This window comes from Lynx canadensis, chromosome E1 (assembly GCF_007474595.2).
Source record: "Lynx canadensis isolate LIC74 chromosome E1, mLynCan4.pri.v2, whole genome shotgun sequence".
Lineage (NCBI taxonomy): Eukaryota > Metazoa > Chordata > Mammalia > Carnivora > Felidae > Lynx > Lynx canadensis.
In genome coordinates, this window is record NC_044316.2 from 51,994,135 (window position 1) to 52,021,225 (window position 27,091).

The 27,091-nt window shown below is 49.7% G+C and overlaps 1 protein-coding gene across 1 annotated transcript; it reads left to right on the forward strand.

Annotated features, from left to right (window-relative positions):
- The first annotated feature begins 9,459 nt into the window (after positions 1 to 9,459).
- Positions 9,460 to 13,169, forward strand: SOX9 (SRY-box transcription factor 9). Its single transcript, XM_030296732.1, is given in 6 exon segments — positions 9,460 to 9,609; positions 9,612 to 9,942; positions 10,878 to 11,134; positions 11,726 to 12,072; positions 12,075 to 12,339; positions 12,342 to 13,169. Coding segments are annotated over 6 exon segments (1,524 nt in total). The 5' UTR covers positions 9,460 to 9,512; the 3' UTR covers positions 12,569 to 13,169.
- The last annotated feature ends 13,922 nt before the right edge of the window (positions 13,170 to 27,091 follow it).

The window sequence follows — 27,091 nt, forward strand, 5'->3', positions numbered from 1 at the left end:
TAGCCTACAGATTTCAGGTAGCTCCAGCCACACGTGCAGCCCACATGATACCCCCTAATTCCAGACCCACAGCTCTCCTTCTCCAAACAAACAGCAGGGCCGTTTGCAGAGAAAAGAAAATGCCTTCCTTAGAGGAGCTGCAGGGGGAAGGCAGGTCATAATTGTCTCCTCTGCACCCCTGCCCCACCGCCCCCCCACCACTCCCTCCTGCCATCCATTCAGCACTCAGCCACTGCACGGCTCATCCATGACAGGACTGTGCTTTGTGCTTAGAAAAGGAAGCAAGGAAACCAGGAAGAAAAAAAATATTTATTATCATTGTATATTTGGGTAGCAAGGTCTAGAGGTTTTAGAGGTTCTGATAGGTTAATAATGATTTTGGTTTGTGGTTTGATTGTTTTCTCAAAACCTGTAAATCCAGGCCAGAAATGTATAAAGATTGCAATCTGAAAGCTTTATGTCCATCACTCCAAATATTCTCCAAATATTCTCTAACACCCTTTCTTAAGAAAGAAGTCTTGAGGACAGGGAATTTAGAAGAGGGTTCCAGGCAAGGACAGACTTTCTTGTGAGGGGCATAGGTAGGCATCTACAGGAGACATTTTGAGGAAAGCCATGAAGATCTCATCTACTGGCCAAGGTATCCCACGATGTGCCTGGTAGCTGAGACGTACCATTAGTAGTCATTGCTTTGGCTAAATTTTGGCCATTCCTTCCCTCACTGAACATTTACTGGGCAGAGTCTATGTGGCATATAGAGGAAGATATAACACTCTGTCCTTGTCCTCGAGGAGATCACGGTTTAGGGGTGAGCATATACACACAACAGACCAATGACCACACAAAAAGGCATGAACAAAATGTTGTAAGAACACAGAGACAGGAGCAAATATCTTTTCTGGAGAGACCTCAAGTCTTCACAGAGGGTTCAGCGTTTGGACTGGACCTCCACTGCCTACCAAAATCTGACTGTCTCTTAGACTCAGAATATACAGAGCCTTAATAGTCATTTACTCCATAGTCTGAATGAGTCTCACATCTTTTCTAAGAGAACAGTGGTGAGGGCAGCTTTTATTGAGAGAGAGACACCATTCCCTGAAAAGAGAGAGGATTAGTGCAAGCAAGGGTTGTGATGAGGGCTCCCCGGCCGGCACGTTAGAAGGAAAAATCTTGACTATGGGAAGAAACCAGTACATTAGTCTAGAAAGACAGGGCGAGTTCCGCCCATGAGTCATTGAGAAATGGCCAGAGGACATGGAAGAAACTTGAGAAGTTAGCGATGCTCTTAGGAATAATGTAAGTCAATAATTCTTTCCTTCAAGGGAGCGTGCTTGGAATTTTTCAGAATCAAAAGGAATCTAACCATTTCTTCTCGGGACTCATGGTTAAATCTCAAAGGCAACCTCACCCCCACTTTCCTGGTTGGTTTGACTGAAAAATCAAAGTGTCCTCAGCAAGAAGTGAAAATTGGGCTGACAAAAGCACAGGGGACAGAGGAAGGGGGCCGGTGAGTGTTCCTTCCATCCTCCGCCTCACCTGTCCAGTCCCCTTGGCCGAGGGAACTAGCCCAGAAGTTGGCTGGATCGGGTCTTGGGCCTAGCTGAGCTGCGGCAGGTGAGCCTGGAGGCAAACGCCCCCCACCGGGATCACCCTGAGGCCTGCTTTCCTCAGACCTAAGGTCCTGGAGGAGAGTCAGAATCCGGAGAACCTCCAAAGTGCCAGGAAAATAAAAAGCAATTAGTGACTTTTGCTTTAGGCAGAATCTAGAGGGAAAAAGAAATCTTGGAGCCCTGCGAAGCTCCACCTCCCTGGGCACTATTCCGGGAACCACAATGTTCAGCCCACTCAGCGTTTTGGCCAATGCCACTCTCTCCTCCCTCAGAAGATTTCTCTGCTCCTGGAAAATCATCTGGAAACTGTCATCACCACTGTGCTGGTTGGCAGATGTCCCCAAAGAGAGAGTGAAGCCTACCACACACACAAGGCATTTCTGGGCTTGGACCAAGAAAGGGGAGGGGAGGCGGGGTGGGAGGTGACGGCTCAGGCAAGAGCAGCAGAGATGGAAGAAGAGAGGTGACTTCGGGGGCCCAGGAGAGGGAGGGCAGGGAGCCCACCGTGGAGCCGGGCGCCCCTGTTTCGCCTTCCGCTCAGCACTCTGATGGAGCAACAAGGACGGAGGGCAGCTCCCTGTGACCCACGCAGGCTTTCAGGGCAGGGGAACGGACATCCATGCTAGAGGCAGAGAAAGAGGGTCTCAGGACACGAGATGCCCCGGGGGCAAAATGGCACAGGAGCAGACAGCGACTGAATTCGGAAGGCAACCAGACACGAAGGCAGTAACAGCAGAGACCCTGCGTTGGCCCCTTTGGGTGCTCACGCACGTAGTGAGCCCTCCAATGATATTTGCTGAGCTGACGTGTGTGGGGGCTGAGAATGATTAGTGCCGGGCTAACTGGGAGAGGGATGGCAAGCGAAAGAATGAAGGATGTCTCCACTACATTGGACGTTCTCCACCCAGAACTCTCCTCCATCATCTACGGCCCGAGCGCCAACACTCAGACCCATCCGGTCGGCTGCCTCGAGCCCTGTACAACCCTCTGCGGTCATCCATGACTCAAAATCTGCAAGCATCGGGCTTGCTGCCTGCAATAGTTCGTGCATGTATAGTTAGGATTCAGAGGAGGAAAGCTGGATTCTGGGCTCCCTCGAGAGATTTGGGAGGGAGAGGCCCCGGGGGGAGAGAGTAGACCCTGGAGGCAGGGGTTTGGGGGGGTGAATGGCTGGGGACCCTGTCTGAGCCAAGACCACCCAGTGTGCCTTCTTGTCCCACCAGAGGTATCAACCCTAGCCCAGACACAGCCCTTTTTCCCAGTTGCTGAGGGAAAATATCCTGCGGGATGTCTCCATTGCCCCCAAGAAAGTATTTAAGGGAAAGATGTCTACTTTTAAGGCCCTCCGAGACTTTAATCTTCTCTTTTAAAGAATGATAGGGGCGCCTGGGTGGCGCAGTCGGTTAAGCGTTCCGACTTCAGCCAGGTCACGCTCTCGCGGTACGTGAGTTCGAGCCCCGCGTCGGGCTCTGGGCTGATGGCTCAGAGCCTGGAGCCTGTTTCTGATTCTGTTGTCTCCCTCTCTCTCTGCCCTCCCCCGTTCATGCTCTGTCTCTCTTCTGTCCCAAAATAAATAAACGTTGAAAAAAAAAAATTAAAAAAAAAAAAAAAAGAATGATAAATTGCTCTGGTGATTGAATCTATGGTGACCTTATCCCTAATTTACAGCAATAAACTGCTTATATGTCTCTGGTTTGCATGTGGATGTTAAGGCAGATGAGGCTAAAAAGACAGCCTCCTGCCAATCAAAGCTGACAATTTTGTGAGCTTTTAAGAGCACCCAGAAGGAAGCCTTTCTGTAGACAGCCCATACCTTGTCCGACCCGGCTCTCGTTGGGACTTTCCCTTGCGTTTCAGCCAATCTGGAAATTGGGGTAGCAGCAGATTCCAGGGCTAGGACTCGCTGTGAAAGCAAACAGTCTGCCTTTCCCATTAGATGTAAATACACTGTGTCCTAAAGATAGTAACGGGGACACTGTGAGATTTTCTGGGTCTTAATGATTTAAAGGGAGCAGAGAGGAACAAACAAACAAACAACAAACAAAAACTGTCCCTCTCTTCTTGCCTGGCCAAATTTCACTCTCATTTATAAAAGAAATTAGGGAGGAGAGTGTAACCGAGGAGGAAGAAAAGGCATTTAAGAGTCCACTGACACCTTTGACGTCAGTGAAAGGGCCTTGGGAGAAAGATGTTAAAGAGAAAAGGGGAGAAAAGTGGGAAAAGGAAAAAAAACAACAACCCCGCTTTCTCAAAAATATTCTGATCTGCCTATTCAAAGCAGAGACGGTGCTGGAGACACCCCTGGCTTCCCCTTCAAACAAAACCGGAATGGAACCGGGTAATAAACGCTGTCTCTCCCGCAGGCTTGCAGACAGGACGCGCACCAAGAAATTAATTTGAAATAAACAATGACTTGGCTGGAAGCCCAGCGGGTTCCCCCCCCCCCCACGTTCCCTGTGGCCCCCACTTTCCTAAGCTTCCCCCCCCCAACACCGGGGGGCGGTTCTAAGGGGTTCAGGGTCCGACAACCCCCTGGCAGTTTTCTGACGTCACAGATCCGAGAACACTCTGCACCCTCAGCCCCCCCCCCCCGCCCCGCGTGAGGACGTCACTGTCCTCCGGAAAACCCCAAAGTTGGGGGCTGACTTCACGGGCTCTGCCCTCGCGGTTCCCGGGGGCAGAACCGGAGCTCCTGCCCGAAGTCAGGCAACCTGGCTGCGCGCTCCACGCTTCTCCAAAGCCCAGCCCAGCTCGCAGCTGCAGGGCGCCCCGGTTTGGACCCAGTGAAGCTGTGGGTCCTGGCAAACCCGGAGATGTGCTCGCCGCACACCCCTCCCCCAGGGAGTCTTTTGGAGGGGGGGCGGGGTGAGATAGAAAAAGCTTGCAAGAAAGTCGCAAGAGCATTTCGTCTTTAATTCTGACAGCTACCTTCGTTCGGGATTGTATATTAAGAGCATTTCTCCTTTAACGTGGTCTGATGGACATATTTTCTCGGATTAATAAAGATCCGACATAATGACCCACCCGATAGGACGGCTTAGTGGGAGCAGCTGGCTCCAGTCCCTTCAGGCTGAGATGAAGTCCTTGCACCACCCAGCCTACCCTGGGAGATTCACACCAAAACTGTCCTCTGAGATTCTCAGCTCTGTCTGTCCCCCCTTGGGACAGAGCACCCTTAAACCAACAGGGGACGGGAGGGGATGGGAGGGGGTGACGGAGGAGGTACAGGTGGAAGGAACTGCGGAGGAAGTCTTGGTGCTGAGGGCAGCCTCCTTGGCCTGTCGGAGTCGGCGGCAAAAGGAAGCACTGGGGCGTTGAGCGCTTTACTTATTTGTATTTTTAGATCAACAAGGCAAAAGCACCTTCAGCTGCAAATGCCTTAAAGATTTTAAAAAGGAGAAGGAGGGAGGCTGGTCATAAAACTTGGCCTAAGGAAATTTCCAGGCCGTTCTAGGGATGCATTGAGGGAATCCAAAAGACGCAAGGCTCCCTTGTACACTGCCTTGAGACATATTTTCGGAAAAGTAAGGAGAACACACACACACACACACACCCCTTGGAAACACAGCAGGCCCTTCGGAACTAGGACTTCCCCCTCCCATTCCCTCTTTTCCCTTCAGCTAGTAAGACGGTCCTGGAGGACCTAGTCCAGTCCCCTGCTTTGGCTCTGGTCTGCACCCCCGGGGCGCGTCCCGCTGGGCTAAAGCCCCTGGGGCCTCACACCCCGGCCAGGTCACCGGGGAGCACTTTCCCGGTCCACGCCTCCCTCACCCAGCACCTCCGTCCACTTCACTCCTCTTTCTGTTAGAAAACAGAAAAGGGAAGAAAACGAAACGCGCTTCTTGGCCTACAGTTTAAGGGGGGGGGGGTCTTCTACATGTGGGATAATCTCCCAAAGAAGGGCGCCTGTCTGGGGAGAATTCCACATGTAAGCCTGTACAGTCACGTACGTTTACAAAACGGTCGCTGGGGGCTCTGGAGGCTTGTGACAGGTCATACACCCACTCGGGCAAAACGTCCAAAGGTCACATGCATTTGGCCCTCCATAGATATCTATTGCGCACCTACGAAGCTGTCTGGCACTTTCCTTTCCCCTGTGCTGTTGCTGTCCAGCCCAACGCCCGTCCTGAGACTGGGCTTACCCGCCGCCGCTCCTTTCCCCAGAGAACTGGCCTGAAGAGCGGCCGACAAAGGCGCTCCACGCCCGGGAATAGTACTAATTACCGAGGAGAGGCTGGGAGCGGAGGGCGCAGGGACCCAAGGGTCCCCCCCCCAGGGATTGGGGTCTTTAATCTCAAGGGAACCGCGCCCCAGGGAATTGGCAGCGAGAAGGGGTATCCCCTTCCCTGAGCACCTCTATAGAGAACCAGGGCTGAGATCTTTGGGAGACGCTTCTTCTGCTCAACCCAACCGAATTCTGGGACATGCATCCTTGCTGAAAACGGATTGAGACACGCTCCCCACTTTGCTACGACATTTTGGAGAGGGAGACTATGGTCCCTAATTCCCCAGGTAAAGGGAACCCCGTTCGCACCCACCGCCACCCTCATTCGGAGTAGGAAACCCCCACCCTGTGCAGGGTGTTCGCACCGCCCCACAGAGCCCGCGAAACTCGCCCTACGCCAACATCTCCGGGCTCCGGGACTCGGCGCGCCCGTTTAGACGCGGAGGAAGATTGGCGGCCCAGGCTAGGGAAATTGAGCCCGGCGCCGGCCCTGGTCGCCCAAAGAGGGGAGGAGGGGTGATCCCAGACCTCGGTTTCCCGAGCTCCCCCTTGGGATCCGCTTGCAACCTCCAAGTCTCTGCTCCTGGCGGCAGACCTAACGGCGCTGGCTTCGAGTGGAGACCGGAATGCTCGCTGCGAGCTTGTGAAGTGCCCCCACCCCACCTCCTTGCCTGCAGCTTTTCTTGACCTGCGCCCTCTCCCTTCCTTATCCCCACCAGAATGAGGAGCCCAGCGAGTTTGGCTCCTGGCAGAATGCTCTGGCTAAAACTGAGCCAACAGCCTCAGTTTCCAGATCTGTAACCTGAAGGCTGATAATGGGTTCCTTTCCCTCCAGCTGGCTCTGATGCGGGTCCTCTGGTCGGCAGACCGCGAGCGTCTTCCCGGGCAGAGAGGAGACGTCAGAGGGGACCCGAGAAACTCACAAGAGAGCGAACTGGCCCCCTGAGTGGAGGTGGGGGAATCAGCACCTGAGCCCCTGCGGAAACGCAGGACCGCCCCACTGGCTAATCAGTGGTGTCCGCGAGTCAGACTTGGCCTGGTCCTGGCACATGGAGCACAGGGCGCCGTCTGGTAACTGGGAGACGGGGGTCCTTCGGGGACCCGGTCTCCCGGTTCTGTGCAGACCAGAACGTCAGGCACTTTGAACACTCTTTGCTTGCTGGGTCCCCCATGGACACACACCTCCCACTTCCTGTAACTGGGCTGCCCAGAGGTGAATCCAAACGGGAGGAAATATCGAGTAGTAGGAATTTCTGCAAAGATAAATCTCAGCCGCAGAGCAGTCCTGATGAGTGGAAGACACCACCCCCCACCCCCCACCACCATCTAAATTTTCCTGCAGTTTCTGGGAGTCCGGCAGTTTCTGAGCTTTTGGCGCCCCCTCTGGATTCAGTTGAAAATTGCGCCATTTTCAAAGTCCACTGTTTATCCTAAGTTTTCAAGAAGATACAAGAATACAAAATGCTTGCATCAAACGAAGAGAAAATGTACAAAACACTGTAAGTTTATGATTTAAAGTTCGGTTTTTTACATCCTCCTATTACATAAGTGTATTAAATATATATTTCTATGTGCACGTATTTATCTCGATAAATATTTAGAGAAATATTCCAAAATATCTTCAAGTCCCAGTCTTCGGTGCTTTTAAGCCAGTAACATGAGAACAATGCAACTAAATACAGATGCCTTGGTTAAAATATCCGCCCGAAGTTCTGGTCTCGGAGTGTCCTCCTGGGTCAGGTGTCTGTGAATCACTCAGTTATATGCACAAATGTCCCCTCCCCAAGACACAGAAATCAGTTGACACTACGCGGGACTCTCTTCTCCAAGAAAGGACGAAGTTGTTCTTACACTTTCCCAGCGAATTCACGGGGCCATGAATACCGCGGCTATTGTACCCGGAGGTCTCTGAAACTGGTAAACAAACTATGTAGGACACTATAGACATCCACTGTGAGTGAGTTACACTCGTTTAAAAAGTAAATAGTAGTTAACTGTAAGTGGTAACTTAACTACCCTCTGAAGAGCTCCGTTTCCTATAAGAAACGTCGACCTCTTCGGAAGAAAACGAGAGAAAATGAGATCTTTGAAAACAATTCTTCAAGGAAAACCAATCCTTGAAATCTTGCAATGTGCAAATTAGAAGTCAGCAAGTCTCTGCTGTGATGCGGCTGATTCACCGTGACAATAATTTAGTTCGAGGCGGATAGTTGGGAGAGCCAGAAAGGGGGAAGTTTAAAATTAAGAAGATTTCCACAGTTGTGCTGTTATTTGCGATCCTGAAGGCATGTAACCCGCAGGCGTCTAGCACTTTCCTTGTCCAGAACTGATACCCAACCAGGCACTAAAGGCAATTGGTGCAAACACAAAGATTGTGCGCAAATCTCCCTCGAGATACATCAAGACACCCCCCCACCCCCTCCCCCAGAACTCCTAGCAGTCTGCGAGTCGCAATAGGACCCGACTACCGTCTCTCGGCCGGAGGTGAAAAGCAGAACGTTCAAAGCAGTTGTCTATCTCTGGGCAGTGTCGCGGGATGGGGCTTGGGGGGGGGGGTTGGGAGAAGGGCTTGTCACAGTTCAAGGTCGCTGTGGCGCGGGACGGCTCCCGCGGGCGCGGGGCTACCGCGTCGCCACACCGCCAGTCTCAGCTTTGGTTTCATTGATTCCCTTGCAAGAGCGCAGCAGAATCCCTACCAGTCGCAGCAGCCCCGGCGAAGCAGAGCATGTTAATCTATTTATATGGATTATTACAGAGGAACAGGCGGGCGTTGAGGTCACCAAAACATTTGCTTCAAAAGACCATTTCTAAGCACTTTTTCGGAGGAGGCAGGCTCCAGGCGCATACACTGGGCTACGCGTGAAGGAGGGACTGCTTTTTGATCCCTGCAAACTCTCGCTAAGTCTCCGGTACCGCGCAGAAGGCAGCGAAAAGAAATGCTTGGGGGTGGAGGCAGATCCTGGTCTAGACACACACACACACACACACACACCACACACAGGCACGCAAGATTCGTGCGGAGACGGCCCCAAACTTCTGACATTACGAGGAGTACGGCAAACTTACAACACTTGGACGTTCTGGGTCCCCCGCCCCCCCCCCAGCCAGACCAGAGGCAGCGCTCCCCTCCCCGCTCTTCCCCTCCCCTCTCGTCACCCAAGCCCAGTGCCACAATCCTCCTCCCCGCAAAATCGATCCAATCAGCTGCCTGCCAACCCCTGAAATGCCGTGCTGTGATTGGCTGGCCGTCTCTAAGGTGAGGAGCAGTAGTTATTAAAGAGCCCCAGGGCTGGGAGTTGAGGAGCTGAGAGCGGAGCTTGAAACTCACTGGAAAGTTCAGTGGCGCCGCGACTTGCCAGTTTTCACTCCAGGAACTTTTCTTTGCAGGAAGGAGAAGAGAAGGGGTGCAAGCGCCCCGCTTTTTGCTCTCTTTCTTCCCCCTCCTCCTTCTCCTCTCCAGTTCGCCTTCCCCCACTTGGAGCGGGCAGCTGCGGGCTGGCCACCGCGCGCCTTCCTAAGTGCTCGCCGCCGCCAGCCGGGTGACGCGCCAGGCTCCCGGGAGCCGCTCGCTCCGCGTCCGGGCAGCCGAGGGGAGAGGGGCCCGCGCCTCGAGCCCCCCGAGCCGCCGGCGGCTTCTCGCCTTTCCCGGCCACCCGCCCCCTGCCCCGGGCCCGCGTATGAATCTCCTGGACCCCTTCATGAAGATGACCGACGAGCAGGAGAAGGGCCTGTCCGGCGCCCCCAGCCCCACCATGTCCGAGGACTCGGCGGGCTCGCCTGCCCTTCGGGCTCCGGCTCGGACACCGAGAACACGCGGCCCCAGGAGAACACGTTCTCCAAGGGCGAGCCGGACCTGAAGAAGGAGAGCGAGGAGGACAAGTTCCCCGTGTGCATCCGCGAGGCGGTCAGCCAGGTGCTCAAGGGCTACGACTGGACGCTGGTACCCATGCCAGTGCGCGTCAACGGCTCGAGCAAGAACAAGCCGCACGTCAAGCGGCCCATGAACGCCTTCATGGTGTGGGCGCAGGCGGCGCGCAGGAAGCTCGCCGACCAGTACCCGCACCTGCACAACGCCGAGCTCAGCAAGACGCTGGGCAAGCTCTGGAGGTAGGGCCGGCGCGGCGGGGTGGGCTCCGCGACGACGGGGGGCGCTGGCCGCGACACCGTCTCCGTGCCCCGCCTCCCAGCAGGGGAGTTGCCGGTCCCGGAGCCGGGGGGGGGGGGGCGCAGTGAGGGGGGGGACGAAGTGTAACTTGGCTCGGAGTTTGACAAAGTTCTTGGACTGCTCTCGGGGAAGGGAGGGAGGGGGGGGGGGGGGGGGGGGGAAGGGGACGGAGAGAGCCGGAGGGTGGGTGAGGACTTGTGGGAGACGCGGTGGGAGGGGGCTGCCAGCGCTATCTCCCGTCGCTGTGAAGTTCAATCCCAAGTGGGGGGTTGGGTGGGAAGTGAAGTTTGCCCCCCACTCGCTCCAACTGCGCTCTCCCGTGCAGCCTCACAACCGAGGAGATGGGATGGGGGGGGGCGCAGACATCAAGGCTGGAGGAGACTCCAGGCAGGAATGGGGGGAGCGCTGCTGGAAGTAGGTGGACGCAAGTGGGCGGGGGAGGGAGCAGGAAAGCTCCTTGCCGATTGTTTTTTTGGAAAGTTTTTAAAGATGTTGGGGGCGGGGGCCGGTAACCTACGGTGGCAAAGGCACTTAGAGCCGAGCAGCGGAGAGCTATTTTCATCTCCAGGGTTTCCAAAATAGAAGAGGAGAGAGGGCGGGGCCGGGAGTGACCGCTCAGGTCGGACTGAAAGAACCGAGATTTATTTTTCTGGGTTTTTTTTTTCTTCCTTTTTTTTACGTTTTTTTTTTTTTTTTTTTTTTTTTTTAAGAAAAGTTATGAGCTGCAGCAGTGGCTGGAAAGCGGGGAGGAGGGAGGAAGGGGTTGTGCGCGAAGAAGCCGAGCGGTCGGGGTCGCCTCCCCTCCCGCCGACCTGACAGCTCGGCCGGTTTCACAGAAGCCCTCTGTTTCCCTCTGCGCCCCCTCCCCCGCCCCCAGACTGCTGAACGAGAGCGAGAAGCGGCCCTTCGTGGAGGAGGCGGAGCGGCTGCGCGTGCAGCACAAGAAGGACCACCCGGATTACAAGTACCAGCCGCGGCGGAGGAAGTCGGTGAAGAACGGCCAGGCGGAGGCCGAGGAGGCCACCGAGCAGACGCACATCTCCCCCAACGCCATCTTCAAGGCGCTGCAGGCCGACTCGCCGCACTCCTCCTCCGGCATGAGCGAGGTGCACTCCCCGGGCGGCGAGCACTCGGGTGAGTCCCCCCACAAGCCCCCGGCTACGCCTCCCGCGGCCGACGGGCACACCCCGGGTCTCCACCTAGCAGACTCGCCCCGGGGACTTTGCGCTCCCCGGGGAGGGAAAAACTACCCCGAGCGCCTCAGCCTCCTCCCCTCCCTTTCCAGGGCCCCGCGAAGTCCCTACGCGCGCGCGCGCGCGCGCGCGACACCCACACACACACACACACACGCACGGATGTAGAGCCATCCTAGGGGATTCATTTTTATGGCGAGGTAAAATGCCTTTACAGCTTTTCAGGACTTCTCCCTTCTCTCTGGCTCCGCCACCCCAAAAGCACACACAGGCTTCTTCCACAAGTAGCAATTTGGCCTTCCCGACCCTCCGGGCCTCGGACCCTCCCTGATAAAAGGGGATTCCCGAATGTGTACCGGCAGGTTCATTTGGCGACTTAGCTCCGGTGCTGCGCGCCTCCCGCGCGGTTGCGGGTCCTTAACGGCACTTTTCGTTTGGAGGGAGGGTCCCAGGAGGATTCCTAAGATTGAGGCCTTTGCGCTGCACGGCCCCGGTTGACTTTTCCGCGCTGCTTCTCTTTCCTTGCCCGCAGGGCAATCCCAGGGGCCCCCGACGCCACCCACCACCCCCAAAACCGACGTGCAGCCGGGCAAGGCTGACCTGAAGCGAGAGGGGCGCCCCCTGCCAGAGGGGGGCCGACAGCCCCCCATCGACTTCCGCGACGTGGACATCGGCGAGCTGAGCAGCGACGTCATCTCCAACATCGAGACCTTCGACGTCAACGAATTCGACCAGTACCTGCCGCCCAACGGCCACCCGGGGGTGCCGGCCACGCACGGCCAGGTCACCTACACGGGGAGCTACGGCATCAACAGCACGGCGGCGACCCCGACGGGCCCGGGCCACGTGTGGATGTCCAAGCAGCAGGCGCCGCCGCCGCCCCTCCGCAGCAGCCCCCGCAGGCCCCGCAGGCCCCGCAGGCGCCCCCGCAGCCGCAGCCGGCGCCCCGCAGCCGCAGCCGCCGCCCCCGCAGCCGCAGGCGGCGCACGCTGACCACGCTGAGCAGCGAGCCGGGCCAGTCCCAGCGAACGCACATCAAGACGGAGCAGCTGAGCCCCAGCCACTACAGCGAGCAGCAGCAGCACTCGCCGCAGCAGATCGCCTACAGCCCCTTCAACCTCCCGCACTACAGCCCCTCCTACCCGCCATCACCCGCTCGCAGTACGACTACACCGACCACCAGAACTCGGGCTCCTACTACAGCCACGCGGCGGGCCAGGGCTCCAGCCTCTACTCCACCTTCAGCTACATGAACCCGGCGCAGCGGCCCATGTACACGCCCATCGCCGACACGTCCGGGGTCCCTTCCATCCCGCAGACCCACAGCCCCCAGCACTGGGAACAGCCCGTCTACACACAGCTCACCAGACCTTGAGGAAACCTTGCACGGAGGGCGATGACGACCTTGACGATCAGAAGGAGAACCGAAGAAACAAATCACCAAGCAGAATTTCCTTGGGGACGTTTTCCCCACCTCGTTCCGTAAAGACGTTTAAGCTAAAGGCAACTCAGACCCAGATTGCAAGACACAGACCTTAGCCATCCAGACGCATTACCACCTTGTTGCAAATCGGGGGCCAGGCCGTTCTTGGCCGGATGGACCGTTGGAAAACCCGTAAGAAACCGGACTCGAAGACCTTCTTCAGAGCAATCACGGAGGATAATGGAGAATCGTGTGATCAATTTATTTGCTCAGTCTCTCTGCCTGTTTGGACTTTGTAATTATTTTTAGCAGTAATTAAAGAAAAAAGTCCTCTGTGAGGAATATTCTCTATTTTAAATATTTTTAGTATGTACTGTGTATGATTCATTACCATTTTGAGGGGATTTATACAATTTTTAGATAAAAGAAATTAAATGCTTTTATTTTCCCAACAGCTAAACTACTTAGTTGAACAGCGTGCCCTGGCTTTTCCTGCAACCAGAGTATTTTTGTACGGATTTGCTTTCTCTTACAAAAAAAAAAAAAAAAAAAAGTGTGCGTGTTGTTGTATTAACATAAAAAAAAAACACAAATTTGTGTTATGCGATCAGTTTTTGGGGGTTAGCTTTGCTTAATTCCTCAGGCTTTCTGATTCAAGGAGGAGCTGCCTTAGAGAAATAAAGGCCTTATTTTGCAAATATGGAAGTAAACCATAGTTTAGAGAAGCATTTGGTAAGCTTTATCATATATATTTTTTTTAAAAAAAAAAAAAACAAGAGAAAATACCTTGAGCCTTAAAACCATGCTGCTGGAAATACTCTTACTTTTTAGTGCGTTTGCTTGTTTGCTGCAATCTTGAGAGAGAAGTAGAAACCAAGCAAAGAAGCTGAAATCTGTTCTGGGAATGTTTCAGCAGCCAAGTGTCCCAGCGCACTGCCCCTGGTTGCCTGCTCAAGCCCCATGTGGGGTACAGATGCTATGGCCTTTCTCTGACACTGTCACTGTGCCTCTCCGAACACCAGCAGTTGACCTTCAAGACATTCCACGTGCTAAAAATTATTCTGTAAGGAGAGGTTTTCATTAAAAAAAAAAATCTTTCTCTTTAAAAAAAAATTTTTTTTTTAATTTACCTTCTTTAAAATAGGTTGTTGGAACCTTCCTCAAAGGGTATGGTCATCTGTTGTTAAATTATGTTCTTAACTGTAACCAGTTTTTTTTTTATTTATCTCTTTAATCTTTTTTTATTATTATTAAAAGCAAGTTTCTTTGGATTTCTTGTCCTAGATTTGTATAAATGCCTTTTTGTCTGTCCTTTTTTTTTTTTCCTTTGTGGTTTTGTTGAAAACAAACTGGAAACTTGTTTCTGTTTTTGTACAAATGAGAGGTTGCAAATGTAGTGGATCACTGAGTCATTTGCAATGTTTTCTGCCACAGATCTTTGGGCTGCCTAAATTGTGTGTGTGTGTGTGTGTGTGTGTGTGCGCGCGTGTGTGCGTGCGTGTGTGCGTGTGGTGATGCAAAACAATGCTGGCATGTGTCATGGATAGTCCCCTGCAAGTTCTCTTGGAGATAGGGAAGAAAGGCAGAGGGACCAGCCCAACGAGACCTTAATTCTTAATTCCTTCTGTGGCTGGAGAGTTTGAGGATTGCTTTTTAAAAAAGACAGCAAACTTTTTTTTTTAATTTAAAAAAAAAAGATATATTAACAGTTTTAGAAGTCAGTAGAATAAAATCTTAAAGCACTCTTATAATATGGCATCTTTCAATTTTCTGTATAAAAGCAGATCTTTAAAAAAAAAAAAACTATTTCTGTAACTTAAGAAACCTGGCATTTAAATCAATTTTGTCCTTAGGTAAGGTTTGGTTTGTGTTTGTGTTTTGTTTGTTTTGCTTGTTTCCTCCCCAAACCTTTGTTCTCTCTGTGAAACTCATCTTTCCTTTTTTCTTTTTTTTTTTTTTTGTTTATTATTGTTTACAATAAATATACATTGCATTAAAAAGAAAGCGGCCCTGTGGACTTACTCCATGCTCCCATTTAGGGATAATTTGAAGAACTGACGTAGAAAAGAGACGGTTACATACAGATCACTGTGATGTTTACGTTTTGTGTGTGTGTGTGTGTGTGTGTGTACTTTCGGCACCAATGAAGAGACCGTGTTCCCAAAAATCAACCGGGGCGGGGCGTGGGGGGAATAATCTGGGAGAGTGTCATCTCGTTAGGTCACATAGACAATTATGCATCAGCAGTCGCCAGCGCAGGCAAAATGTTTGCTGTGGTATTAACAGCCTCATGCGTCAGGGCAAAAGCTGGACTGTAGAAGTCAGAGGGGGATGTTAGACCTGAAATCAGTAGCTGGTCAGTAGACAGAATGCCAGAGGGGGTGACTTCACTGTCTGAATTTAACAGAGCAACTTTCTATTACTACAAACACATACCAAAAAAAAAGGGGTGGGGGTGGGTATCTGTTCAAAAGGCAGAAGAAGCCAAATAAAAATTGCAAAGAAGATCAGAAGGAAGTCTGTTCCATTAAACCCATTAAATGATTCAGAGCCTTCCTGGGGTATCGCAGGGACAATGGAAGTGAGATTACCTTATTTTGCTGTTCCCCGCAGTTTAACGCCTTCTGAGGAGATGCAAAGCCTTGGAGAAGTAATAGACATAATCCTGTTTTCCTTGGCCTCAGTTGAGATGGGAGTTTCCAGGATCAGAGAAACGTCCAGTTATTTTTCATTAAACAGATGAAATCACTCCTTCCCTCCCCGCCCCACACAGAGACACCCCCCCTCCCTCACCCCCCCCCCACCCCCCGCCCCCCGTCTGATTGGGGAAGTGTCTCCAAAGGAGGCCAGTCTCTGTCACCTCAGGCTGTTTTACTTCTAGGCCCTTGTCTCTGACAGTCTTAAATGGTACCCAGACTCTCTGGCATTACCTCACGTTGTCTGTTTTTGGCCTTTTGGATCCTGGCTTGCGTCCCACGCCTGGATCATGGCAACCAGGAAAATGGTAGTTATCAAATCGAGGCAACATTAGTCCTCGGCCATCCTTTGCAAATTCCTCCAACATTGATTGAGGGCCTGTGATCTGCGGGGCGCTGTGCAAATCTCCCCACCCCACCCCAGAGGTCACATTCTGTTGTTTAGTTGTGCCACGGTGCCCGTTGGCTTAGGCTCAGTCTAGCTTCCATTCTTACAAAATCTCTATTGTTTTTCTCCCTTGCCAACACTCACAAAGTCCTTTTTAAAGTGTGTGTGGTGTTCATTCTTATTTACTTTTATTCCCCCAAATCCCCTATCTATGAAACTCAACACATACCACCCCCATCCTGACCACTGCTTTCCCTACCAAATCTGTAATGGTTGCTAGATTGTCCTCTCTTCTAGAAATACGCTTTTTTCCCCCAGTGTGTGACCTTCCACAGACCTTCTTAGAGCCAGAAGGTTCCATTCGGGTATAATCTTGCTAGGTGAGGTAGGGCAAGCTGCTTACTTCCTGTGCCTTGGTTTTCCCTTTTGTTAAGAACATTTATAATCTCTCCTCTTATAACAGGGTTTGCTATTCAAGCAGTTTTTAGCAAGAAGCAGTCTGAAATTCACTGCATCTGAATCTTTGGTACGCACAGGATTCCACAGCACCGGAATAAAAGATAAATGGTGAAAAGGGTGTGCACAGGATGGCCCTGACACACAGGAAAAGACAAGAGACAATGGAGCACAGGGAGAATTCATCTGAATCCCACCCACCCCCATCCACCAGATTGAGTCAAAGCCCAGCACCACCAATTATAAAATATTTTAGAGGAATTTTTATTCTAATCTAGAAACACAGAGCTTATTCGCCCTGACAACAAGACATTTATTGAAAACCTAGGAAAGAGGGGCACCTGCTCAGTCAGTCGAGCGTCTGGGCTCAATTTCCGCTCAGGGTCGTGATCTCAGGGTTTGTGGGGTCAGCCCCACATCGGGCTCTGCACTCACAGTGTGGAAGCCTGCTTGGGATTCTCTCTCTCTCTATCTCTCTCCTCTCTCTCGCTCTCATCTCTCCTCTCGAAATAAATAAAGAAACTTAAAAAAAAAAAAAAAAAACCTGGGAAAGAGTCCTCCAGACCGAAAAAGCTTAATTAATCCAGAGTTATTTATTCTTGTAATTCAAATAAAACCTTTTTTTTTTTTACTATTTTAAACAAAAGGGTTTTTTTAAAAACAAAAGGGAATAAACATAAGGGAATAAAACCCTCGCTTAGAATCAGTCCTTTGGGCTGTTATTAAAATGGCACTTACGGATTAGTTTGAGCTGTGTGTTTGACTTTCCACCTCAACCCCATCCCATCCCTTCCTTTCCCTGATGTCCACAGTAAATAGTTTTGAGGCAGGGCAGAGGCACTTTTCATATTAACTTAATTGATGAACTATCATTTTAGCCAGAGATAGATTTACCATGATGCTAAATAAGCTGAAGCCTCAGGTCTGGTCACCTGCACAGACTCCTTTTAAAGGCCCTGCACTGTTAATCTCGGTATTTTAACAATTTAGTACCTTTTTTTTTAAATTCTGCCCTCCCTCAAACACCACACACACACCACACAACACACACTCACACAACGGTATAAGCTCCAGGACCCAGAAAACCCGGGTCTGTCCAAGACCCAGACAGCAAACCATGATAGCAGAGGCTGAGAGGTAAATACTTTCATTTGTATTCTCAACAGTGCCCAGACGTAGTGAGCTTGCTGAATACCAACCTTTTATCAAACCGTGGACCTGGTGGCAACGTCCCAGAGACGTCACTGGGAGCTCTGCCGTAACAGTCCTCCATGAGACCTTACACGGTTTTCTCATCCCTCTGAGACTCAAAGCATTTCCATTTCTCAAATGATAGTTTCTCCTGGGCATAAGTTAAGTAAAGTAGATCTCACAAGACTGTTAATTACCCGCCTTCCTGGTTCCTTCACTTCTCATTTCCAACTCATCTCTATTTTTTTCCTATCTTCCCAGCACCTCTTTCCTGCATTTCTTAGGGTATCTCCTTGACTCTTGTGGCTAGAAAAAGTTTGCTGGGCCCTTATTGGGTTGTTCCTTTTCCATAATTCACAGGCCAGACCTGTTTTACTCTCTGTATCTGAAGACTTATTTTATTTTTTATTTATTTTTACATTTTTTAATGTTGACTTATTTTGAGAGAGAGAGAGAGAGAGAGAGAGAGATCCAAAGCAGGCCCCAGCTCCGAGCCCGACGTGGGGCTCCAACCCAACCAACTGTGAATCATGACCTGACCCAAAGCCAGATGCTTAACCACTGAGCCACCCAGGTGTCCCTCTGAAGAATTATCCTTAGACCAAATATAATGATGGGGGACAGCAATAATCGGATTTTACATTCATTCAAAACAACTAGGCAAAGGGCACCTGGGTGGCTCAGTCGGTTACGTGTCCGTCTCTTGGTTTCGGCCAGGTCACGATCTCACGGTTCACGACCTCGAGCCCCGCATCAGGCTTCCGTGCTGACAGAGCAGAGCCTGCTTGGGATTCTGTCTCTCTCCCTCTCTCTCTCTGTCCCTTTCCTGCTCATGCTCTCTCTCTCTCTCTCAAATAAATAAGTACACTTAAAAAAAAAACAGAAAGAAAAAACAACACCAGGCACAAATTCAGGCAATGTGTACATTACTTGAAGGTTACTACAGACACATCCCTTGAAATCGCAGGATTTTATATAGAACTTAATCCACGTACCGTGATTTCATGCCACCATAGTCCACTGAGAAAGTTTCTACTCACTGTCCCCACCAACAGTTGCAAAACATCTCCTATAGGTAGGGATTCAGTGGCGGACAAGGGTAGATGCAGTCCCTTCCCTCAGTGAGCTACTCGTATAGCCGCGAAGGCCTGCAAAACCAATGTACTCTGGCATTTTCTTGTTCAAACAGGCGCTATGAAACAGCACTCCTGATGAGGGCCAACTGGGCTGCTCCTTATCCGGAGAGAAATGATGGCAGCCTGGCCTAGCACAGAGGGACTGGGTCTTGATTGGATCTGGGACCGTCTTCTCTCTCCTAATCTCCAACCGTTTTTCAGTGACATGAATTTATTCTGACCCAATTTACAGAAAAGTGACCCCTGTGTTTTTACCTCAGTCATGGCCAGGAAGGCAACCAGGTCCTCTGCATCTGATGAACCACACGTTCATGTATCACACAATTCTCTTTTACCTGAGACCCCTGAAATCCAGGAGTATCTCTTGATTTCAGAGACTCCGTTGAATGCACCCCATAGGTTTATGGATCAGAAATATAGAGGCACCATGGGTGGTGTTTTAGTTTGGTTGTGCTCTTGTTGCCAAAACCTTTTTGCAACCCCAAGCCATTGAGTACTCTTCATATCTTCCAAATGCTCACATTGGTTCATGAGTACGGACTTTCCTCTCCTGGAGAGCTGTAATTTTGCAAAAAGCTTAACCTTTGTAGTCTCTACCAACAGCCCAAGGTGACCTGGCTTTATACCAACATGATGGGAGACTTGTCTTTCTTTCGAATGATAGCCCTTCAACTATTTATACAGTTTTCAAGTTTTCTTTCCATATTTTTCCCCCATGTGAAACATTTTCAATACATTTTACATGTGACCTGGTTCCCAAACGTTTCTGTACCTTGTCCTTCTTTGAATGTATTTCCTCACTGGCAGTGCCCAAATTAATTCCAGGCCTCCAAATCTGGCTTGACTAATATGGAAGAAAGTCAATTTATCCCCTTTGTAATCAGAATTGTGCTTTTATTATTATTAACTAAAATTGTATTCATTGTTTGTGGTACCAAAGCACTCAGTTATGTTATGGTGAGACATCTCTCACCTATTCTATAATTGTGCAACTGGGTTTTTTGAACCCAATTACCAAGGTTTACATTTGCCTCTGTCTTGACTGAAATATGAACATATACAGGCTCTATGGAAGGAAAATGAGGAAAAGGGATTTACATCATTGAGCCCTTACTTTGCCAGGCACCGTGACAGATGTTTATATACATGATCTCATTTAATCCATTTAATTACCCTTAGAGACAGGTGTTATTATTACACTTTTCTTAAGAAGGAAACTGAGGCTCAGAGAGATTAAACAATTAACCTAAGGTCGTGTAAATAGTAAAATGGCTCAACAACTACCATTGACTCCCCCAACCTACTACCCCGGCCCCCACCTACTGAATCCTCAGTTTTCAAAAGGGAATTTGAAATAGAGTTTATAATGGGAAAAAGAGAATAAATTCTTATGTTGTTAATTATGTATAGGGAAATCTCTTTGAAGGAAAATCCGACCAGATGACCCACCTGCCTCCTGCTCAATACCTTCAATGCCTACCTGTTCACTTGGAATCAAATCCAAAATCTTGACCAGAGGAGACTCCAGGGCTTGTGAACTATAGCCCACAGATCAAATCCAAACCCTCACCTATTGTTGCAAGTAAAGCTTTATTGGAACACAGTCACGTCCACTGGCTTACAGATCATGTACGCTGCTTTCCCACTATGACAGCACTATTGGCAGTGGGAATAGAGATCATGGTCTGCAAGAGTCTAAAATATTTATTAGCTGACCTTTACTGACCCTTTATCTATATCTAGCTCTTGCCTGTTTCTGTGACTTCATTTCTTGCCATTACTCTCCTTTTTCCCCATGACCCATCCCTCTGCCTTCTTCTCATTCTCAAATCTGTCAAGCTCTTTGCTACTTAAGGGCCTTTGCTCGTGCTACTTTCCGGCCTAAAGCACCCTTTCATCAGAATTTTCCATGTTTCCTTTCCATCTTTCAGTTCTCCGGCTCAAATGTCACCTTCCCCAAGGGACCTGGCCACCCTAGATGGAGAGGTCCACAGTCAATCTCCCATTATCCTGTCTAATGTAATACCATCAATTTCTGGATGCAATCTTTGTCATTTGTGTGTTCATCAACTTTGAGTAAGGCTTTGAACTTGGTTTTCTTTCCCATCTTATCTCTGGTACCTAGAAAAGTGTTTGATGCATAACAGGAGCTCAATAACTATTATTGATGAATTCAGTGGTAGAGTAAGCTGTTTTCATTCCCCCCAGGTTCTCAGGTGGGAAGTGAATAGTAGGGATTAAGAAGCAAGAAAGTCATCAATTCCTCTGTAATTAAATAATCAACTAAGTGAACACACGATGAGCGTTCAGCTAGGAGCTGGGGACTCCAAAAGTAATAAGATAAAGAGCTCACAAGAAAAAGGATGGAAATGGGCACCTGGGTGGCTCAGTCAGGTTGAGGGTCCAACTTCAGCGCAGGCCATGATCTCCCAGGTCATGGGTTCAGACCCTGAGTTGGGCTCTGCGCTGACGGTGGGGAGCCCGCTTGGGATTCTCTCTCTCTGCTCCTCCCCCATTTACGCTCTTTCTCTCTCAAAATAAATACGTAAACTTAAAAAAAAAAAAAAAAGGAAAAGGACAGAAGTAACGTAATTAAACCAACAATAGTAGTATTGAGGGTTGAGCTAGAGGTGTGCACGGGGTGCTATAAAAATACAGAAGATGGGGAAGGAAGCAGCCTAGCCGAGGGGAAGATTGTTGAGGCACAGAGAAGGGCCAAGGCAAGAACATGGAGATATGAAGCAGATTCATGTTTCGGGGCCACCGCAAGTTGGTTCGGTGTGACCAGGTTTGGAGGTGGGTAGGTAGATGGCAGAGAATTAGTTGAGAGATAAGCAGGGGTGTAGAATCTCAAAGGATTTTAGCCAGGATAATGACAGGAGCAGTAGTGTGCTTAAACAAAGGCGTTCCTTCCCCTGCACCAACCCAGGTTTTTGATTTTTGCTGTCAAAATCCAGAAAAACAGGCAGAACAGTCTGGAGTCTCTTGTTTCACCCACTGCACGGGACATCAAAGCCCGAGCTAAGGTTAAGGCAGTGGTGATAAAGGCGGAGAGACGGATGGAAATGGCTATGAGGTGACTCTAGACCTCTGTTCTCCGTCTCTGGTGACAAGGTGAGTAGTGGTGCCATTGAACACACTGGAACGTAGGAACATGCTTAGTAGCACTTGACTACAAGTGTAACCTATAATACGAAACAGCATAGCCTGTGCGATGTGATCAAAATGCGGCTTGATTTTCCCCTTTACTGGCTCTTTAGGTTTTATGCAGGAGCTGGGGTCTTCCCTTGGCCCTGAGTGATCATTGGGAGTAGGATTGGGGTTGGGCGGAATGAGGACAAGACTCGTCCCAACATTCTCAGAAGATAAAAAGTTCTCTGGTTCTATATCTATAAAGTAACAATAATTTTTACAAGTCATTTCAGTCATTGCAATGTCCCATTCCAGGAAACACATACATTGGCTTAAAATTATATCTTCTTCCCTGGGCGCCTGGGTGTTTCAGTTCGTTGAGTGTCTGACTCTTGATTGCAGCTCAGGTCATGATCCAAGGGTCGTTGAGACCGAGCCCCGAGTGGGGCTCCACACTGAGCGTGGAGCCTGCTTGGGATGGTCTCTCTCTTTCCCTCTGCCCCTCCTCCACACGTGCATGCTCGGTCTGTAAATAAATAAATAAACATGATATCTTCTCCCTTCCTCACCTTATGACTTGGGAAGCAGGGTAGTCTTACCCTTCTTCGCACACTTCCTCTCTGCCCAACAGAGTCCACAGGGATGGGACAAACAGGGGAGGAAAGGGAGAGAAACATTTATTGGGATGGCATCACATGTCAGGTCCTGGTAGATGGTCAAAGCTTATCTCTGGTGGGCCAGGCACTTGATCAGAGCTGACTTTTTCCCCTGGGCCACCCACCCTCGTGACTTCTCATTTAGGCAGCTGTCTTGACCCAGGGATATATGTTATCATTCACACAGGTGGTTTTCAACTCCTAGCCCACTGCTCAGCATGCTCAGAACACCTCCAGCCTCTTCCTGTGAGGTCTTGCCCCAGAAGATGACTCTGCTAAAAGGAGCCAAGAAGATCCCCTGCTTGGTCTCTGTCCCAGAGAACCACATCGGGTGGGTGGAGACATATCATTTACCCAGGAGAAGTCAGCACTTCTCACATCCCACCTGACTTACCTAGACTCTTGAGTCAGGCACCAGTTCTCTGGGTTTCTTGACTGTAAGAATGCACTTCAAAGCTTTGTGAGCAACATCTTTTAAAGCCCTGTTTGCTTAACTCGAAGATACTGGATAACACCACCGTATGGAGACCATACTATGCTATGGAGACCATAGCATCAACTCCCCAGAAGCACCTTCACAGATTTCCTTTTCTTTTTCCGACTCTGACCCTCCCTTATTTTACTGAAGTAAAAATTAAAACGAAAACAAACACAAAACTTTACATACCCTGAAACGCACAGATCTTAAGTGTGTAAGTCTGTACTTTTTGATCAATGTATTCGTCTGAGCAACCACCACCCCAATCAGATTAGAGAATGGAACCATCACCCTCACAGAACCATCACCCTCAGTCAATCCCCAATTCCCATGGACAATCACTGGTCTGACCTCCATCACCACACATTACATCTGCTTGTTCTTAAGCTTCATATACATGGAATGACACGATACGTAACTATTTATGTCTGGCCTCTTTTGCTCATCGCGGTTCTGTTCTATTTCTATGGAACCCATCAATGTCGCATGTGTCAATAGTTGATTCTTTTCTCTTGCTGAATAGTATTACCTCGTATCGATATGCAACGAGTTTATCTATCTTTCTACTGAGGGACATGTGGATTTGATCTAGTTTGAGACTACTGTGAATAAAGCTGATAGAAATCTCTCTTGGGCAAACATCTAGAAATGTTATCGCTGTGTCGTAGAACAGATAAATGCTCAACTTTGTAAGAAACTTCCAAACCATTTTCCAAAGTGCATAAATCGCCATACGCTCGCTCCCACACGAAATATGGAGAATTCCAGTTCCTCTCTATCAATAGCAACATTTGTTGTCAGAGTTTAAAATTTTGACACCTATTTTTGTGAAATGGTTACCCGTTTTTTAGTTTGCATTCCCCACGAGCCCTCTTCCTCAGTGCCCTACGTCATGCTCTCGTACGTTCTTCTGCGGTACAGAATTAACGTGACATCAGATCTGACAACCCCCTACACTCTTTGGGAACCCAGATATTTATTTCCTTTCTTTGGATGGGAAAAGTTTAGGTATCCGTTTTTCTTATGACTTTTCATTTTGCAGCTGCCTCTGAACTGTATGAATCCAGCGAGAACCACATGAGGCGTGCCAAGATGTAGGGGGGCCAGTTGTACTGGTTCTCTCTGGGTCCAGCTGCCGGACAAATAAGGCTGGGAATCCAGGACTATCTAACAGGAAACTCCCAGCTCTTTTGTGGGCAGCTTGGGAGACAGAGGAAGTGAAGATAATGGAAGGGAAAGTTCAAGCCCAAATAAACATCTGAACTTCTAGGTGGTGCTTATTCAAGTTAAGCTCAATTTTCTCACCTGTGGGAACCCACATCTTTTCAGATAAAGGACCTTATAGAAACACAACATTTGCAGAGCATTTTCATTTTGTGGCTCAAAGCCCTGGAAAGATAAGAGTTGCTCTCTGTTCTGGGGGTCCTTCGTCTCTATAAATTCATGGGAGAAAAGAGCACTCTCTTGGAGGGTTCCCCAAAGCAGAGATAGAGGAAAAAGCCTGGAGCTTCATTTCCCCTTATGCCCGAAGCCCCTGAACCCCAGAATGGCCATGCAGTAGTCCTGTCTCCCGGTCAACAGAACTACCTCCCTCCAGAGCCAATTTTGAAAGTCCCTGAAATTTCTGAAGCCCTCACTGAACATGAGCACACATCTGACCTCTGCGTTGATTTCATCACCCAGCTGGCCCCTGTCTGAACCTCTGCCTCCATGGAGAATTCTTGAAATCCATCCTATTCTCCACCTGCAGCTGTTTCCTGGGATTTGAAAAAAAAAAAAAAAAAAAAAAAAAAAAAAAAAGATATGCCCCTGTTCCTAGATTCCCTATTCCCACCAAGACTCTTTCACGTCCAGCTTTCATCTGTGTTATCTGGTACTTTCGATTTGGCCATGGTGCCAGTGGTTAACTACTGAAACCAAGTCTGCATTCACACCAGACGGCAAGATTGACATGGCAGCAAAGTAACTTGAGCCAACGGAGTATCAGAAACTAGCCGTGAGCAGTAACCGATCGATAGACATGAGGGCAAATGAAATTCAGCCGTCCAGCTAGAGGCCAGCACCCACGGCTATGCATCAAAATGGCCCTCGCGGACACACAGTGCGGAGAGAACTATCTTGCTCTGGTCTATTCAGCCACATTGCTCAAGAGGCCATAATCATTGAGACGACAAATGTTTCATGCTCGTCTACCACCTGACAGGCTCAATGCTGGGAGCTGGTGGTACAGAGAGACCCCACACCTGGTAAGGAGAGATCTGCATTAACAAGTAATTTTAATAAATCATGGAGTTATGGTCCTGGATTAAACCAGTCGAGGGAGTTAAGGGAATAAAGAGCTTACGGTCAGGTGTTCCTTAGCCTCTAAAATTCATCATCTGAACGTGTATTGCTTTTAACTACCCAAAGAAAAATAAAAGATTACTTAATAAATAAATAAACTGATCACCTGGGAGGGGGGGAATCAATAGCCTGATTTACAGAGCCACCTTCCGTTGGGTTAGCATCTAGATTATCCTACCTGGCAAGGTTATGCTTTACGACAACCCCAGTGGCTTAACTGAAACTGTAATTACGATGCCTTACTGATGGTGGGTGGTGGGGAGGAAGGGGAAGAGGTGACAGATTCCTCACTTTCCCAGCAACTCTGTCTATTCTGATGCGATATCTACATCCTTCCTCCAAGTGGCCACATTCTTCACTCTTGATTTCTCAGAGCTACCCAGCCCAAAAGTCCCCCTGGAGGAAGAGTCCAGTGGTTCTCGAAAGGGAGCCAATGGTTCTGTCTAAAATGTCTTTACTGCTCACTCCCTGCAACATCCTGGTCCATCGTCGACAGAAACGATACGCTGTGCTAACCTTCTGTTGACTTTATGTGCCAAGGGCCTGACGAAAAACAGCTTTAAACAAAGTTGACATAGCCAGATTTATCTCAAATTTACATGAGCTCAAAGAAAGGACAGCCACGCTGCACGGACAGACGGTTAACTACCACCAGCAGCAGCGGGGAAGACTGTTTGCAAATCTTCCTCTCTGATACTTAACAGATAATTCAACCTTCATTTCGGTTGAAGTGAAGACGGAGAAAGGGTGTAGGAGCAACGTCTATGCCGAGGACACCAATCTTGGTGATACCCACCCTGCCTGGGAGAAGAATCTTGACAGCCTGTAACCCCCCTCGGGCGGGGACCCACCCCACAAGCTGCTGTTGTCCCGCCACAGCTGTTTCCGTTTTTTATTACGATTTTCTCCGCCTTTCATTTTTCAGGCCAAGGAGAAGCTCAGGGGGCCCATCTGTTTCTCTCTTGCCCTCTTCCCTGTTCCCAGAAGCAAAGCACACACATGCATGCATGCACACGCACTCCACACCAGGCCGCCACAAACTCCTCTCGGGACAATGAAGAGAGGAACCAGAAGGGAACACTACCCACCCAGTCCACACCCCAGGGACCCGCGGGGAGAGGCAACAGGAGGAGAGGAGGGGGTGCTCTCAGAAAGCCGGAAAGGAAGAGTGGATGGTGACAAGAGCAGCAGCAGAGACGGAAGCAAAACCTCATTAAAGCAACAGGTTTTCTCCCGAGGAGAACATTCTGTCTTGTTTTTGTTTTTACTTAAACTTTCCTGTTCAAAACAAAACACAAAAAAACAAAACACCAGGCCTGGTAGTTCAAGCCTGCAGTGCAAATTCACTCATGTCCAGAAAGCCTAAGAGAAATGGTCCCATTGAGCTTAGGAAGGGTTACAAAGTAACGAAAAGAGCAACTTTGCCGTCAAGATGGGACAAAATAGTGGTGTTTCCTGAATCACTGAAATCATCATCAGAAAGCTTAAGCCTGAGGGGCCCTGGCTTTAGGACCCCGCTTCCTGATAAATGACAACTGTCGATTGGAAAACCTCCCGAAATGCTCAACCTTAAATCCAGAGCTTCGGCATCTGTAGTTTTGTTTTGGTTTTTCGTTGACGAGTGCGCTTAGGAGCAGCTGCAAGGAGAGTGCAGGCCTCAGGTCTCATCAGTGCAAACTCTGAGGAGCCTCCAGATGGCGTGCGAAGGCGAGCCAGCGGCGAAGGTATGGAAGTCAGGGCAACGCCTGAACGCCAAGCAACCGAAATGGGCAAGGGGTGACTACATCTCACACGAGGCACGTGCCCGTGGACTGGGGTGAGGGCAAGGTCTATCCAAGCTTAAAGTGGACCAGAGGGAGTAAGTGAGCCTGGAGAGGGGAAGACCGAGTTGACTCATTGGATTTTCCCAATAACTTCCAGGGTCTTTTCAAAGCCCACATGAGATCATACCTGGCATATTGTGCCACACCAAGAGACGGGCTTCCATCTGTCTTCATGA